The sequence below is a fragment of the Physcomitrium patens genome, chromosome 4, assembly GCF_059467195.1.
Source record: "Physcomitrium patens ecotype Gransden chromosome 4, ASM5946719v1, whole genome shotgun sequence".
Lineage (NCBI taxonomy): Eukaryota > Viridiplantae > Streptophyta > Bryopsida > Funariales > Funariaceae > Physcomitrium > Physcomitrium patens.
In genome coordinates, this window is record NC_143413.1 from 12,631,328 (window position 1) to 12,650,048 (window position 18,721).

General features: G+C 33.8%; 1 protein-coding gene and 2 long non-coding RNA genes across 3 annotated transcripts; 2 read left to right on the top strand and 1 right to left on the bottom strand.

The window, feature by feature from the left end:
* Positions 1 to 1,413: 1,413 nt before the first annotated feature.
* On the top strand, positions 1,414 to 3,988 carry LOC112281820 (protein EXORDIUM-like 2). The gene is made up of 2 exons (XM_024518737.3): positions 1,414 to 1,581; positions 1,884 to 3,988. Exon 2 carries the CDS (start codon positions 2,513 to 2,515, stop codon positions 3,545 to 3,547), a length of 1,035 nt encoding a protein of 344 aa, XP_024374505.1. The 5' UTR covers positions 1,414 to 1,581; positions 1,884 to 2,512; the 3' UTR covers positions 3,548 to 3,988.
* LOC141045363 (uncharacterized) lies at positions 2,103 to 5,852 on the bottom strand. Its single transcript, XR_012217432.2, has 2 exons — positions 5,715 to 5,852; positions 2,103 to 5,554 (listed from the first exon to the last, which is right to left on the bottom strand). It is a non-coding gene; the product is annotated as an uncharacterized LOC141045363 (long non-coding RNA).
* LOC141045362 (uncharacterized) lies at positions 4,407 to 6,866 on the top strand. The gene is made up of 3 exons (XR_012217431.2): positions 4,407 to 5,482; positions 5,737 to 5,838; positions 6,625 to 6,866. It is a non-coding gene; the product is annotated as an uncharacterized LOC141045362 (long non-coding RNA).
* The last annotated feature ends 11,855 nt before the right edge of the window (positions 6,867 to 18,721 follow it).

Sequence of the window (18,721 nt, forward strand, 5' to 3'; positions counted from 1 at the left end):
GTAAATGAATTAAATAAGCATGTTGTTATTTGGTATTCTATAAAATATAAGTAGACATGTATAAAACTATCATAAGGATTAAGGATTAGGAATTACATGAGAAGAGTGTAAATTTCATCTTCTAAAATAGAATGATTGGATTAATGGTTATTATCTCAAGTTTCAAGACTTTATTGTTTATCATGAATATTTTCACATATATTTTCTCTACTATGTAAATTAAACTTTAACCTGCTCAAAAATATAAATGTTTTTAAATACATTTTTTTTTATGTTATGAAATTATTTTTAACTAAATAATTAGCATACAATTAACAGTGGTTTGTTAATTGATGCATGTAGAAGATTAAAATCTGGTGTAAAATGTGAGTTTTTGAATGCCATGTGATATTCACTGAATTATTTTAAAACTTGACTACACATTTGTACATAGATTTTTCATTGCTTAATTTTATTTTCATCTAAAGTAAATACATCCAGTAAATTTTATACATTGAATCTTGTACCATGCTTCTTTAAACATTAAGAAAACATTATCTTTATAAAATATATATTACTTATAGCATTGCTTAACTTTACATTTTTATTTATTTATTATTTTTTAAATACTAATATTGTACCTTAGACTATGTGCCAAATAATATTTGTCAAAAAAATGAAACTCCAATAAAAATAAAATAAAAAAATCTGTGTTAAATAATTACATAAAAAACAACTTGCAACCCCCAAACACAACCCAGAAATACTATATCTAAACAACACTAAATTTGATACAATAATATCGTACATTCAGGGATGTTCCCCGAGCCCATTCTTCTTCTTCTTCGTCGCATACATCGTCGTCGTCTACGTCCTCTTCTCATCGTCTTCATCCTTGTCTTCCTCGTCGTATTTGGTTCGGTGGCTGTTGCGGTTTCCCTTGGCTCAGAAGAGTCAGAATCCATGGTAGCTTTCACTGTAGCTCAAGGAACTTCATGGGGCGAGTTAGGAGGGCGGCGGTGGTGGTAGCAGTAGCGGAAGAAGAAGAAGAAGAAGGAGAAGAGGGCAAAAAGGGGAACCGGGGAAATAGGGGCAAAAAGAAGGGAAGTAGAAAAGGGAAGAGAAGAGATGAGACGGTGATGGAGGAGGAGAAGTGAAGCGCAGCCACAACGCCGTTACAAAAGCGAAGACTGGCCAGCTGGAGACCGAGGAACCGAAACTGCTGATGGTAACAACGTAACAACGATCAATAACCAACCAGACAAAGAGATCAGATCGCTCGCTCGCAAGCTGGCTGGCTGGCTGTTGCAGTTTCCATGAGATCGATTTGCCTCTCTGGCTCCAGCTGACACCATATTTCTTCTTGGAATTATCTGGCCCGCATCCACACAAGCTCGCAATCTTTCCCTCTGCATCTATGCTGCAGCTGGCATCCCAGCCAACGCCAATGCACAGCCCTGCCCCTGCCCTGCCCAGCCAAGACACCACTATATAATCCATCGCCCTCCCCCTTGCCATTCATCACAGCAACCTCATCATCTTCCCGCTGCCTCTCGCTCTTGCGATGCGTTCAGATCTCAAGCTCAAACTTGAAGTGTGCAGGTGCTGTTTGTGAACTGTGTGGGTGGCTGCACAGACCCAAGCTGCAGGAAAATTTTAAGTCCTTTTTTATCTTATTTTGTAAATATTAGTGTTATTATTGTTATTATTATTATTATTCTTAGCAGTTTTCTCCCTCTAATTCTTCTTCTTCTTCTTCTTCTTCTTTTCTGGGATTTTAAAAAGGAAGGCAGACAAAAAGAGAGAGTTGCTTGAGTAGGGGACTTGAGTTGCAACGGTTGTTTTTGAATCTAAGGGTCAAGCAGTAATTCACATCACACGTTGAATTGTCTTGTGGAAGGCAGAGGGGGAAGGACAGCTTCCAGCTGGATATTGCTTGCAACCAGTGATCTCTTAAGAAGAGTTACTTGAGAGGTGGGTACTACGAGAGTCCGTGTGTCTGTATTGGGTTTTGTAGCAGGATAGTCCAGAGGGTAGGTGCTGATCTCTGCCGCTGCAAGTGGCCAGTCGTTGTCAGCTTGTAGCTTATAAGGCGAAGAGCCTCGGCAGTTCGGTGGGAAAAATCTACGGCGATTGAGTGTCGCTTTTTAGGAATACCGTCTGGAATAGGTGCTTGCGTTTCCTCTGCATCAGAAGTATGTGTAATTTACTTCGTTGTGTCGATACATTGACCGAGTAATGCGTATCATTAGGCTGGTGAAGCAATTGGACTGAAATAACAGAGTTTTGAGGTTTATGAAGAGGTTGTATCAGCGTCCTCGTATATTTTGTGTCTAGGTTTTGCTGCACGTCTTCATTGCTGTAGGTTTCCACCGCTACCTTAATTCTTGGATTAATTCTTTATCTCTACAAGTTCTCTCGAAACTGCAGCATTTGCAGTTGTGTCATTGCTTGTTCCATCGTAGTCTTCGATTTCTTAATCTTTTGAACTTTTTTCGGCCTCTGCCCTCTGAAAATAGTCTATCTGTCAACCATGGCTAAAGTCATGAGGGTTTTCTTTCTCCTATGTGCGCTGCTTGCGGCGGCTATGGTGGTGGACTGTCGCCCATCACCTCTCTTCCCCATTACCGAGTCTGAAGTTGTGGGGGTCGATGATGCTGAGGTTGATCAAGCTGTGAGCACAGGAAGGAAGCTCTTCAAGCTAGTTAACAATTCTCCAGTTCTTCCCTACCATAATGGCCCTTTGCTGGCCGGTACTGGTGCTCTCAATGTCTACATCGTCTGGTATGGCACCTTCAACCCCTCGGACAAGTCGATTATAACCGACTTCTTAGCCTCTTTCCAGGAGCCTGGTGCTGATGTGCACCCTTCCGTTGCGAGCTGGTGGAAATTGACCTCTGCGTACAAGGACAACAAGAACAATATCCCAGCGGGAGTGGTGAAGCTGGCGGGGCAAGCCGATGATAACTACAGCATGGGCAAAGTCCTCAAACAGTCTGACATTGAAATTATTGTGACCAAGTCCTTGGTTTCCCTCCCTTCAGATCCTTCCTCCATATATTATGTCCTCACCGCATCGGATGTCCAAGTCGAAGGCTTCTGCATGAATACCTGCGCTTTTCACTCCTTCTTATCTGCATCTCCTGCTTCCAAGAATTTCATGCTCCCTTACTCTTGGGTTGGGAATTCAGGGACACAGTGCCCAGGGCAGTGTGCATGGCCTTATGCTCTTCCCCAGTATAGTCCTCAGGGCGCTAAGGCTCTGGTCGCCCCTAACGCCGACGCTGGAATGGACGGGATGGTGATAAACATGGCAACCATGCTCGCCGGCACGGTGACAAATCCTTTCAACAATGGATACTACCAAGGTGATGCTTCTGCTCCCTTGGAAGCTGGCACTGCTTGCACCGGCATTTATGGCGCTGGAGCCTTTCCTGGTAACCCAGGCCAGCTGATTGTGGATCCCATCACCAGCGCCAGCTACAACGCACAAGGAACGGGAACGAGAAAATATTTGTTGCCGGCCCTGTGGGATCCTTCTACCATGACCTGTATGCCCGTGTCGTAAGAATCCGAAGCAGGCATTGCTAAATTTCGGGAAGCGTACGAGAAGTCCACCTGTTAGCGAAGTGAGTTAGTGTCCACAAGTTTGATTTCCTTCATGAAAGAAATGGCTACCCAGTTGATGGAGATTTCTCAAAAACTGGGGGAGGACAGTAATTAAGATCGATCATGAGCTTCATGACGAGAGTTCAGCATCAGTTTCTCTGTTAGCACGTTGAGAATTTGATGGGAGTGTGAGGTTTTTGGTTGCAGATGATTACTCTGTACATAAGAGAGTGTCTTGGGTGTAATTATCGATGGGCTAAATAGACAAAGCATTGTAGTTGGGACGATGTTTATGACCAACGCCAATTTTGGATCTTCCTATGGGGAAAGTTGTGTAACTAATAATTGTGATACATTTGTGCACTAAATACAGGGCCTCCCAAGTCTTACTTCCTTCTGATATTGTGTATTGCCCTTATGGATAGTCTTGTGAAGTCATTGCCATTCCTGTGAAGGTCAAACTTGAGATTACTGTGCATGGCATTGAATTGCTGGCTATGGCGGACCGTCTTAACTACTTTTCTGTTTGTTTTTTGTCCCAAAAATGCAACTTGCCTTCGCCAGTGATTAGTTGTGATCTTTTTTACCTTCTCCTTTCTCCACATGCTTCTTCTTATCATAGGTTCTGAAGCTCGTCTGGTCAGCTATTCATTTTTGCAGCAGCTTTGCAAAGTTCATTCTGTGCTGTTGTGAACGGTTCAAAGTTCCATCGTTCGAACATGATTTGCGACCATATTCCACGTTCTCATGCAAATGGGTTTAGCTCATGCGATTGCAAAAGTCCCTCGTAGTCGTTCGTCATTCCGCATAGTCTTCGATTGTTCCAGATCAACTGCATCTCTTGCTTAACATTATTGTCAAGGTTGAACTTATCCCATCTGTTTTCAACTCTTGATCAAGGAACCTGGCTCGGTATGGATCAGCGCATGATGTTTTGTAGGATTATAACAGACGATCAATACTTTTCCCGAAATCCTCACAGCCATTTGTAAATGATATTCCGTGTCCGACAAGTAACTGTCGTTTTGGAACAGCTTTGTAATTTTATCATGCTGGACTGAGTGTCAGCAAGTTATAGATCTTGAGTAAATCTGGATCTCAGAGTGCCGAACTCGAAGTTCTCGAGGGCGTAGCTCTAACCATTCCTGAACATGTGGTCCAGTAGAGGTCATATTTCAGCACTGCGTGCAACTGAGATGCAATATGAAGCCACAGAGATATCTAAAGATGGGTAGGGTTATCAGAGGTAGGTCAAGGTCCATGAGTATTCGACTCTGAGTGAAACTTTCGAATCATAGCTTGTACTTGATTCTAAGGAGTGCTGTGGACTGGCAATGATTGAGATTTTCTCCACTCTCTCCCTCTCTACATATACATACAAATATACACATAGTTAATCAAAACTTGCTGCACTTTTTGACCCACTAGACCTTCTTTCATCATTGGGTACCTTTCACCAAGTGTTGAAAATTCTGTAAACAGCTTCATCGTCTGTCTGCAGTAGAATCTATTATAGCCGCACTTGACCACGAAGCCAATGCTCGACAATCTTTTTTTGACTTCTTTAATCCTTTATGAAAGGCAGATTTTCACATGTCGAAAGGCCATAGAGTTGCTTACATGCATGCCTTGGTCATTTCTTCAAGTAGCGGATCCGAGGATACGGAGGAGTTGTAGTATGACTGAGGTGATTATCAAGAGGTACATATTCATTGGATGCATTCTAACAATTAGTGAAAACGGGAGTCATCCAATTGGACACCATACAAGTTGCTGGGTCAAAATACCTGGAACGATTGCGCGAATAGCTCGGGACATTTGAGCAATCAACTCCAGGCACAAGTTTTTCTCATATGTAGGATTCAGCCAACCAACCAAATATGGCTCTTCAAGGGTGAGTGGTCGGGCAGTTTAGGGTTTCCTTGTTACAGCTGCTATCTCTTTCCAGAGTCTCCTGAAATTTTCTCTGCTTGATGATACTGTCTACAAGTTATTCCGAAATCCATCGACTTCTATTCCTTAACCTCTCTTTCTCACAACTGGATACTACGTGTTAAAAACGATCAACGATGTAATGCTACTGTTGAATAACGTTCGGTGAGGCTACACTGTTCTTGAAGATTTACCTGCATGGGTTGTTCATCACAGGTCACTGACAGAGTTCCTCCTGTGTCTCTGAAATGACTGTTGGAGAACCTTTTCAAATATGCATGGATCACAGTAACGTCCTCAAATCATGCCCCAACTCAGGTTTGCTTCTGAATTACTTTTCTTTGCTTGTGTATTTCTGCCTGAATAAGCTTTGAAAACCTAAATTCCAGCATGAGATGAGCAAACCTGGACAAACTCGTTGTAACATCACTTCTCCAGAAGCTGGTTGTGGACCGACAAACATTGAAATGCTCTGTAATTTCCTCATTACACACCTAGCGAATGGACTTTGAACCTAGTAGAATTCCCTTGGTTCCTCCCAGGAAAGTTTCTGAATGTCGAATTAGTTGCTAAATTGCAAAAAAAATTGGTATCCAAACATGGTGATATTTTGAAGCTGTTGATGATCATTAGCTTTTGGAAGTTACCTTACTAAACCAGCTCATCAAGATCAATATAAGCTGAATGATCGTTGAGGAAGCTATATTTCTTCAAATGTGCTCACTCTGTCAGACCTAATTGCACTAAAACGCTTCCTTAAATCCCGAGAACTGTATCTACATTCTACACCAGTTGTTTGCCTACAACAATGCCAAGTATGCTCAGTAATTTGCATCATCAAATGTAAAAATTCATCATTGCATATGTCGATTACAAATGTAAAAACTTGAGCAGTAGCTACTTCACATGTCAGAAGTTTTTGTGGTACTGCCAAGAGAGCAGCAGATTACCATGCAATTGTGTCTTCGTAGCAATTCAATTGATGGTATTTTGTGAGCTAATTGCAAGACATGCCCACATCTTGCAATTGATTCAAATTGAGGCCCCTCTGATTTTCAAGACCCTTTTCCAAATGGGTGGCTAATTCAGGTTTTACTGTTGCAGGCAAAGTGGTTAGAGCTACTTGCTGAATGTTCTGTACAGTGGGGTACAGAAATAATTCGAATTTTTTTTCAAAGTGAATCAGTGTTAGAAATCACTGAACTTCAAAAAGCTCCAGCCGTGTCAAAAATGAACGCATTTTTGAGCTGTAAAATGCATTGCGAAGATAGTAGAATCTAGTTTCATGGTGTAACAAGTTTGCATTATAAAGTTGTGAAAATATACATCAAGAGAGCTTTTTGTTACATACTATCTACCATCTCATACTACCACCCCCAGCTGCAATCACCGCTTGCATCCTATAAGGCATAGTGGAAATCAATGTACGAAGCCACTCTATAGATATGGTATCCCATACGGATTGAATTTTTTCTATCATTTCTAGCTTACTATTAGGTCTACTATGATGTTTGAGCAAATCTTTTACAACCATCCAAACGTTCTCTATTGGATTCAAGTCCGGTGAATTGGCAGGCCAAAACAACTTTTCTATACCATGAGCACGTCTCCATTGCAGTGGCAATGAGCTACGGTGGACTGGAGCGCCATCCTCCATCAATATCAATTGCTCAGGGTCATCATGTAAGAAATAAAAGCCACTTAATACTCCTTCATAAACAATAGTGACAAAATCCCTTGCTGATCTCTTATCTAAAGGAATGATGACCAATGGAGACTTATCAAAGCCAGTAAAGGCACCCCAAACCATCACTGAACTACGTCCAGACTTAAAACTTGGTGCTATACAATCCCAATTATATTTTTTGTATGCCTTCCGCCACACTCTAATTTGCCGTGGATTTTTGCCAGTTTCGAATGACGACTCATCCGTCCAAATAATATTACACCAATCTTCAAACGTCCAACTCTCATAAGCACGTGCAAATGCAAGCCTATCTGCTTTATGTTTGACATTCAAATAGGGCTTTTTAGGTGCTATACAATTTCTAAAACCAAGCTCACGGAGGTAGAATCGAACAGTAGTTCGGGAAACACTCACCAAGTTTGCAAGTTCTACCAGAGTATGCCTTCTATTTGAACTGACAGCATGACATAATACCCGAAAATCCCGCTCAGACAACTTCCTGGGTCTGCCACATTGTGATTTCAACGACTCCACACTTCCATGGACCTTCCAATGACTCAAGATAGTTGAAATGGTGGAACAGGGAGCACTGAAGACTTCTGCAATGTCCTTACACTTCATCCCAGCCTTCCTCATCCCCACAATCTGATTCTTCTGCATAGGGGACAATGTTCTGTACTTCATGGTGCTTGCTGTAAGCCTTCAAATAGCACAAACCAACTTCTAGTTTGACGGAGAGGAGTCACTGAAGCTAACGATGTCCAAAACCAAAAAAAAACACTTCTAAAATCTGTATGTGCTTCACAATCTCAATCTATGGCAGTGCAATGTGCTTTACATCTTCAGATGGATTATATAAGTCACCCCATCCAAGCATTCTATGCTATCACTCCATTTTGCTGGCTGCATACATGCCTAATTGCAACTCTGATTTTTTAGCTCACCTAACCACTTCCACATTAATCATCACATTTGCAAACTGCTTTTGAAGACACATGGCTAATTACATGCAATTAGACACCTCTTGCACTCCAAAAATAGATGGCCAAGTGTCGGGGAAAAATTCCTTCCAACATGATCACAACATTCAATTGAACAACAAGATTTTTTTAGCAAAAGTGGTGCTCTAGAAAAAAATTCGAATTATTTCTGTACCCCACTGTACAAGCAGGCAAATCCAAGGAGCCTCAAATGGCTTATGCAGTTTTTTGTTTTTGTTTTTTTTTTGTTTTTTTTGTCAACATGGTGAATGCCATTTGGTGCCTCCCAATTACAATCAAGCAACTGTGTGCCAAGCCTACATTCCTACAAAGATGAGGATGACCAAGACGTTAAGTCTTGTTGGTGTAGAAAACAAGGGTGACAACAAGCTTGAAAACAAAGATCTGGATGGTGTGGGTGGTGTATGTTAGTGGAGGTGGAACTCAAAATTGCAAAACTAACGTCGGAATACCTTTAACCATCAACTTAAGGTTTTTCAGCTACCTCTGGGTGGTTCTTTTCTGGAAAAAAAAAAAAAAAAAAAAAAATGTGCTCCAAAAGATGAAAAAGAAAAAGAAAAAGAAAAAAGAATTGCCACAGTAGTTTAATTGAAAAAAATCAACAAAGTGGTTTTTACATTGGATCCCTGAACCAACACATAGACTTGGCCAAAACCTTCCATAAAAAACACATTAAACCACCACCTCCATCATACTAAACCACTAACTTCATCCTCGTAAAGTTTGTCCATTGGTGGGTTTAGAATGGAATTGGAATCTTTCTATAAGAAGAATGGTTGTTTTAGGGTTTGTGTAAAGGCAGTTTAGGAGGGTGACACGAGTGAAGATATTTTGACATTAGTACCACAATGATACATTATCAAAGTAGGAGAATAGACTGCAACAAATGGCATAAAATAAAATAAAATGTTCACAAAATGTTACAAATAAGATGAATATTGCATGTGTGAAATGATTAGAGAAAATAACTCTCTCTTGTAAGTAAGGAAGGAGGAAACTAACTCTCCCAAATAAAGGTTTCCAACTTATTTCCCTCTGTTTTCACTCAGTAATGAAATATTACACAACTATGGCTAATGAGTTTGTTCAGAAATCCTTCACATGTATCTAAAACACAACATTGATGCTTTAAAAGATTAGGAACTTTGAATTGCTTGTGATGTGTTCCTGGTGGTAGACTGTTGTGGTGTGGATTCAAGCCACATTCTGAATAAATATTGCATGTTTGTTGATGAAAAAGAGACCATGCCAAATCAAATTAGGCCATGTACACTCACATTGTCTGTATGCTATTTCTTACCTTCAAAGAACTAATTTTTTCTTGTATTTTATTTTATGAAATTTGCTTTTATTATTATTATTATTATTTTATGTGTCTTTTTTGTCACTTTTCTTCTAAACTAACTACATTCATTTATTATTATTATTATTATTATGGATATTATAGTTTATTTTCTCTAGTATGATTTTGTTAATTTATCAGTGTAAAAGTGTATAATATAAAAGTATGAATATAGAAAACAATAATAGGAATATTCAATTTTATTAGATTGAAAAATGATTTTTTTTATTCAACAGTGAATAGCTTTGATACATAAATAATTCTCATATATATTTTTAGGAAATCTTATTTCTATACATTTATGTGGCTATGTAACTCAAAAATTGCATTCAACAAAAGAAGCCAAAAGGATGTAGGCTTTTTTAAAACAAGAATAACATCAATGATTTATTACAATCCTGAAGAAATTGTTGAAGTTTTCATTTTTCATACCATAGAATAATACTTCAAAAAGAAGAATGCAACTTGTTCTGGAAAATAAAATATTTCATAAAGAGAATACACACCGTACTAAGCTTGTATATGTGTTTATAATTACATCATTCTTATTAAAAATAAGCAACACCATTTTTTTTGATATGGTGAAATCAATGAACTTCAATTCAGATGTCTATTTAGAAATCAACGGTATTATCCATAGTTTTTCAAATCTTCTAACTATAATGAATAATTTTATCATTAACTTAAACACTTCAATTTATTTCAAACATTATTATAATTACAAAAACAAATTAACCTTGCTTATAATTTTATTACTGAGTTTTAAAATAAAAGGTAAAAAACATAACCCAAGTAGTGCATGGCCCAAATATTGACAAATAAGGCATCTGATAAATATTTGCAAATTCAAAAAATCTAAGCTAAAAAGAAATGGGCTAAATTTGTTAAAAAACAGTGAAAGGTCAAAATTGCTCAGGAGCCGAAATTTTAGATACACATGTTGTGTTAAAATTACAAAAGAATAATAAACATTCTTTTCACAATAAAACACAAAAACTGAAGTTTGTTCCACTGGTTTACATATTCTTTGTAATATGGATCAACCAGTTAATAATGATAATGTTGATAATAATTGTGTAGGATACAAAAGCACCAGAAAAAATGTTTCACAAAATCCAATAACACTTAGAACTCCAACAAGGATGTTTTTAAAATTGATTGTTATTTGTTAAGTAACTATTTGATTCAAAATAATATTAATAAAGTATTTACAGTTTCACAAGATCTGATCTCTGCTCTTGTATATTGTTTGAGGATCCAAAAACACAAACGATTTTACCAGAAGTCACTTTTTAAAAATATTGAAGAACTCTTTCTTTTTACATTTTAAGCGAAGTTTCCCTTGCTGCAGATATTATTATTATAATTATTATTATCATTTTGTCACATAAAGTTTTATGACAAATCATTTGATATTCATTATTGTCTGCCAATGAGATATGTAATAATACACTGAAATAAATAAATAACTAATTGAAAAGAAAAAATCTATTCTGTAACAAATTTATTGTTGATTGAGTCTTTTGGGTTTCATGATTTATATGCATACATCTAGAGATACATTTGGGATTTGACCTTCAATTTGTTCTTAATTACTTGTTTTGAAGACGAAGAAAATCACAATTGGTCAGTAACTTTCTACCATGAATTGAATATTGTTTTTTTGAAGCTGCAGTTTTTCTTCTAAGGAAATGCAATATATTTCCTCCTTTATCTATCCTTATCACATCAATATAAAAAAATTATAACGAAAGTCATTTCACGCATTTAATTTGACAGAAAATGAATAAATTTGATTGACATGCAGCAAGATGAATGCACTTGTAAGAATTTGCAACAAACTATTTAAACTTTTCTGTGCATGAGTTTATTGTACAATGTTTGTTTGGTTATTCCATGAAAAAGGTTACTGCTGCTATAAATTTTGATCAAAATTTTGAATTTTTAAAAAACAAATTTACAATGATGAAATGATAAAACGGTGTAGATTTTCTATGACTACATGAAATTTTATTTTTATTTTATTATTTCATTTTCAGATAATTCAGCAAAATATCTGAACAAGAGGATAATGGATCAAATAATTTAAAACCAAATTTTTTTTGTATTTCCCAATTAATCTTAATTTTTTTTTATCATGAAATATTTTTTAAACCCAAAGAAAAATGAACTATTAAATCAATAATATGTATGTATATATATATATATATATATACACACACATGGGTTAATTTTCAATTTTTTGGTAGATGTCTTATTTTTGTTTAATTGCAAGGCTAGTGCTGTGATTGAACATCATATTTTAATTGTTGACCATTAATAACACAAGTCATATTTATTCACGTTAAAAATTTCTTCTAGAGGGTGTTATGACTGTGTCATTGAATTTTCTACAATACAAATATGCTACTTTTACTGTTTTTATTTATTTTCTTAATTGCTACTATTTCTTCTAATACATGGCATCAATTTGCACTGAGGCATTCAAAAATACCAATAAGCATTGTTTGCATAGGTAAAATGTAAAGTTGAAGAAACGTTTATTCAATTTTAGTTATTTATGTATAAATGCAAATTATCATTGATGCAATCAAACAACTAGAAAAAACAATGTTATTTAATGTTGTGGTGTATATTTTAACCGAAAACGAATAATTTGTATCATTTTGTGAGGTTTTAGAAATTATATTGTAAAAATATCTCACACCAAATATCTACATTACATTTAATTTGTCAATATTTCAATTTGTAGATTGTTGCAAAGTATAAACACATCCACAAATGGTTCATAATTGTCTAACAATTACAGTCTACTTCCAATGAAATTAAAAAAACATTCTTCAATTTTGGTGTGACATATTTTTACAATACAATTTCTAAAACCTCAAAAAAAAAACATTGTATTTTTAACTTTTGAATTAGTAGTAATAATAATAATATTATTATTATTTTTATTATCATTTGTGTCTTCCATTTAATGCCTAAATTTTCCTTTTCACAATGATTCAATTCTTATGAATGTTTATAAAAGTAAGCATCACTCAAAGCTATATTAACAAAACATTAATGTCATTGAACTATTAACATCAACAATAAGAAGAATTAAGTAAAAAATAGCTTAATATCCAAATAAAAAATATTCATAAGAAGAATAAATGTTACATGATACTAAAAATGTAATGACAAATTTGAATAATTGTAGAATTCATCTTTACCATATAATATATCTTTAAAGTATAATAAATTCTGTGAAACTAAATGATTATACATATTATTAAATTAATTGATGAAATTAAGACACTTTGTGAAAGAAAATTAAAAAAAGGAAAAAAACTATTTTTTTATTTAATACACTATTTTTTACTAAAAATAATAAATATTGGTCCATTAAGTGTCATATAGTATTTTCATATTTTTACCACTAAATAAAAGTATCATGAGAATTTTTAAATATAATTTATTTAAAAAAAGAATATAATAATCCAATCAAATTATTAAAGATTGTCATTTGATGTATTCATTAAAAAATCAAACAAACCAGCAAACTATATGGTCCATATTGAGAATGTTTTAGAGAAAGAGAGAGAATAGTAGCTAGAAGTAATATGCACATATACGTAAACACATACAAGAAGTAAGTTTATTGATAGGATTATATCCTTTATACAAAGAAAAAAGGAGAAGAAAAATAGTGTCCTCCTACTACATTCTAAACACTATAGCTATGGTAAATACTATAGACTACAATAAATAACATGGAGAGTGCCAATTACATTTAATGCTCTCAAAAATCCTCCTCACTCATCATAATATTTATATGTATAGAATTATGATTTATATTTTTCTGTAATCTTGTAAGATCAATAACAATTGTCTCATTAAAATCTTATCTAAGAAAACCTTATTATATTTAAGGACAAAATCATAGATGAAGGAAAAAGAATACAACATTATCTCAAGAGTTCATTAACTTTCTTGCTCTAAAAAAGTAAGTCTCCACATGCCAATGCTATAAATAAGTCGGCAATGGTTGTACAAAGGGAGAACTTTGGTGAGGAGATGAGCAAGATTATTTGCAGATTCAATTTTTTTGATCTTAAGTATTTGATCAATAATCAAGTCATGGATATAAATAAAATACTTTGGATCAATATGCTTTGTCTTGTCCCTTTTAATGAAACCAATTTACATTTGTGCAATACAAGTGCTATTATCTTCATATAAGATAGTTAGAGAATCATTATATAAAAATCTTCATGTTGTTTGAATGGATTTATCAATTGATCAAAACCAAATACATTCTTGAGATGCTTCATGTAAGGCAATAATTTTTGTATGGTTGGATGAAGTTACAATTATAGTTTGTTTCACTAATTTCCATGATATTGCAGCTCTATGTCTTAAGAATACATAGCCTGTTTGAGATTTAGCTATTGCAATATCAAATTTATATATTGTATCAAAATATCCCACCAATTTTGGATCTACAAATCGTATGTAGTATAATTCCAAATCTTTAGTGCCTTTTAAATAACATAATAAATATTTGATGCCATTCTAATATCATAGTGTTGGACATGCACTGTATCTTACAAGAACACTAATTGCAAATGTAATATTTGGTTTGGTAGATGTGGCTAAATATTAAAGTGCTCCAATTGCTGTGAGGTATAGATATTGCTTTCCTAATATTTCTTCCTCCTCCTTGCATGAACAATATGGATCATGACGATCACGACCACGTCCAACCATTAGTGTAGACAACAGAAAAGCATCAATTCTATTGAATCTCCATAAGATTTGTCTAATATATGCTAGTTGATAGAAAAAAAATGCTACCATCTATGAGATAAATAATTTGAAGACGAATGCAAAAAGTTATTTTTCTTAGAATTTTCATCTCAAATTCACATATAAGTAGGTTAGTAGCTGTAACGCATGCAGATCTAGTACCCACTAGGTTAAGATCATTCATCTATTATTATAGATGGTCTATCCCAAAGGTCATTTGTAGCACAATATAGAACAGATAATTCTATATTCAACTTGGTTTTATTCTTCATAATTTCAAAATTTTCTATAGCATGAGATGAAGATATAATATACATGGACATATTGTCATTAATTGATGGCCCCATAGGTTTAGTAGGAACTTCCACAAAAGAAATATCGGAATTACATCATGTTATAGCTTTCTTCTTTTATGGTTGCTTATTTGATCCACGAGTCCTTTTAATTGCTCATGTTTTAACTTGAGGTATATTTACTAGTGGTATTACAATCTAAGTAGGTTCATTTTGAGTCTCATTAATTTGGAACTCTTATAATCCAAGGTGCATCATTCAAGCCATCAAGTATTTTATTTATAATCCGTTTTAGATACAAAATCTTGGCAACTTTACTTTCAACCAAAGATGTTATAGGATCAAGATTCATTGTAAATATTTTTGGTGTTCCAAATGCAAGTACTATATTTTCTTGTTGATTAAATATTCATCCTAGAAGAAATGAAAATACATTCTCTTCAAAATGTACATGTAATAATGTTTTAGCTAATAGATCAACTATACGAATAATACTTTGTGAATCAAAATCAACATATATGCCTTCTTGTCAATGAACTCCAATGATATGCCATTGAGGTTTTGGTATTGAAAGCCAAGTATGGCAACCAAATATCCGTAGGTGAGATACATTTAGAACACAACTTGAAATGAGTTCTTATGGTATAATAATTTTAAGAGAAGAATGATAGAGACATATTAATGGTGAAATATGCAAAACTACATGATCCCACATAGATGCAAGTAAATTTGCATGAAGAAGGAGTGGCCAGATAATGAGTTGTATATGCTTTATAAATGACTCTACAAGTCTATTTTGAGTATGTTTATATGGAATACAATATGTTAATTCAATCCCTGTTATAGTACAATAATCTTGAAAGGACTTAAATGTAAATTCTTTTGCATTATTTATACATAATATTTTGATAGGATAATCATGAAAATGTGCTTAAAAATAAATAAGCATAGATATAACATTAGCAAATACCATGTTTTGTGATGATAAAAAGAAAACATGTAATTGTTTGCTTGATGCATCAATAAGGACTAAAAAATAATGAAATGGTCCAGATATTGAATTAATAGGACCACAAATATCACCATGCAATCTTTCAAGCATTAGTGGTAATTCTTGTAGGAGTTTTCAAATTGAAGACTGAACAATCATCTTATGTTGTACACATGTACAATATAATTCCATAGAATTTGTATATGCACGTCTTAAATTATGCCTAATTATACATGGAATTATCTTCCAAAATAATATAGATCTTGGATGTCCCAATCGTCCATGCCAAAGAAAAATACAATTCTCTATTATAGATGATGCAAAATTAAATATAATAAGAGGCTGGATTGCAATTTGGTATAAACCATTTGTCATAGCAAAGGCTTTTTTTTACAACTTTATGATTCTGTTCAAGAACCAAAACCTCTTGCCTATCCAAAATTACAATTGAGAGGTGATAAGCATTGGCAAGCACATCTTGGTAGTTGATCAGAGTCTAAGGTGCTGAGGGTGCAAACATGGCATGTTTATATTTTATGATAGACCTTGCAAGCAATTTTACCATTGCTATTCTCTCTTAGAAACAAAATATATTTGTTCTAGCAATAATCATCAAATTTTTAGTTTGCCAAGTTGAAGATTTTTCAATAAAAAATGGTCTATTTCATAAGATAATATGTGTTGTTGCAAAATCAATGAGTACATCATTTGATTCATTATTAGAGGTTTTTTCATTCATATAAGCCTCTAAATCATCAACACCAATTAAATCCATGGACACATCCATACTATAAACTTCACAAGACTCAGCTCAAAGTTTCTTATTTTCTTAGAATATTTTAATAAAGTATTCTGAAGTATGACACCCATGTGCCAAATGTCCAATCATTCCACATTTATGGTAAGAATGTATCTTTGATTTTTTTTTCTACTATAATTAATTATAGAATATTTATTCTCTCTATATGGGTGGAAATGGTCACGACCATCATTGACTTGGTGCTTATGAGTATTTTTTCCATGTTTGTATAAATATTTCTTAGATTTTGGAATATTAAGTGCATGAAATTATGAAACTATTGTTTCAATAAGATGAGCTTTTGTATTACGTAAGAGTAGCTCATTTAGTTTTTTCATAAGAAGTAGATAGGACATGAGATTAGGATGACTAAAAAAAATTTCATATTCCTATATTGTTGTGTAAGCACAACAGATGCGAGAGGAAATGTAGAGAGAGTTTTTTCAATCATTTCTTCTTCAGAGATGCTTTGTCCAGATAATCATAGTTGTGAGACAATACGATACATTTTATTGTTGAAAGCATTTAAATTTGGAAAATCCAAGACATGTAAATGTATCCAATTATGATGTGCACATAGAAGAAAAATGATCTTTTGATGATCAAATCTTGATTTAAGATTCTCACAGAGCTTGGCTAGATCTTTCATTTCTAAATATTGATGTTGTAATGGAGATATAAGATGTCAAAAAAAGAGAAGAAGTGCTTTCCAACAAATAGCAATATGAATTGAAATACTTATAGTAAGAGATTCTTCAAATAGAATTATATCAAATAGTTGTTCTGAAAATAAATTTGATTTTGCCATTTTTGTCCATAATAGATAATTGTTTCTATTAGCAACCAATGGTGGAAATAGAAGAACTTGAAAATGTTGGGATGTAGTGATGATAGTTGGAAACATAGTAGAGGCAATTGAGGATGTTAAAGCACTCATCATAAATTAATATATGAATAAAAAAATACCAATTCAAGTAGAAAAGGTTGAATAAAATGTACTTGAGAATATAAAGCCAAATAGAACAATAAAGTTGAAACTTGAAATCAAAAATGTTAAAAAAAAATTATGATTTTTTTTTTTTTTTTTTTTTTTTTTTTAAAATAAAAATAAGGGTCTACAGTGGACTGCAGTAGGGTGCATTAAGATAAGGCAGTTCAGCGATAGGATGCGTCAATCAATGGCAATTAGTGGTAGGATGTGGTAGTTAAGGCAGTCCACAGCAATTAGCAATAGTTGGTGGTAGCATCAACAACATAGGACAACAACAACAGCAACAAAGGATAGCAATAAGAGCAGCAATAACAACTGTAGCAAAAACAACATAGGACAACAACATCAGCAACAAAGGATAACAATAAGAGCAGCAACAACAATAGCAGTACGAGAAGGAAAAAAAAATTTAAGAAAAAAATTAAAAGAAAAATGTACGTAAGTTTTTCAAGAACTAAGAACTAAAAACTAAGACTAGAATATAAAAAGCAATCGTGCTGATTACATGTTGAGAATGCTTTTAAGAAAGAAAGATAATAGTAGCTAGAAGTAATATGCACACATATGTAAACACACACACAAGAAGTAAGTTTATTGATAGGGTTATATCCTTTATACAAAGAGAGGAGAGAAGATAAACAATGTCTCCCCACTACATTCCAAACATTATAGCTATAATAAATAGTATGGAGAGCGCCGACTACATTTAATGCTCTGAATAGTCCATATTATTATTTGACATTATCTCAAAAGATAAGATATATTTTATATATATATATATATATATATATATAAGAAAATTCAAGAAAGATTGCTAAAGAAAAAAAAAAGGTACAAACTAAATTATTTTTTATTGATAATTTTCTATTACTCACTATTTATAAAATTTTCCAACCTCATCGTTCTAAACTTAAGCCAAACATGTTGAAACTTCTTTCACAAAATATCATGGGACACCAATTACTGTTTAATTTGTTTTCATCCATGTAGAACATGTGAATTTTAATATTTATTTATTCTTAAACATTTTGCATGAGATTTGACTTTCATCCCTAAAATAAAATATGATCACTACTACTTTTAATTTTTGCTACTACACTTTTAAAAGCACTTGTTTATAGGAAAGTTATTTGGAAGTAGAATTGAAACTAGTTATGTTCTTGGGTTTATTGTATTTTTCATTTCTCTTGTTCATACATGAAAATACAACTATTTGACCTTTAAGTGTTATATATATATATATATATATATATCAAAAAAATCTTCAATTGGCACTAAAACGAACTTATAATTTTAAAAACATACA

Excerpts from the sequence above, each read along its gene's own strand:
- LOC112281820 (XM_024518737.3), top strand. The coding sequence starts at position 2,513 with ATGGCTAAAGTCATGAGGGTTTTCTTTCTCCTATGTGCGCTGCTTGCG.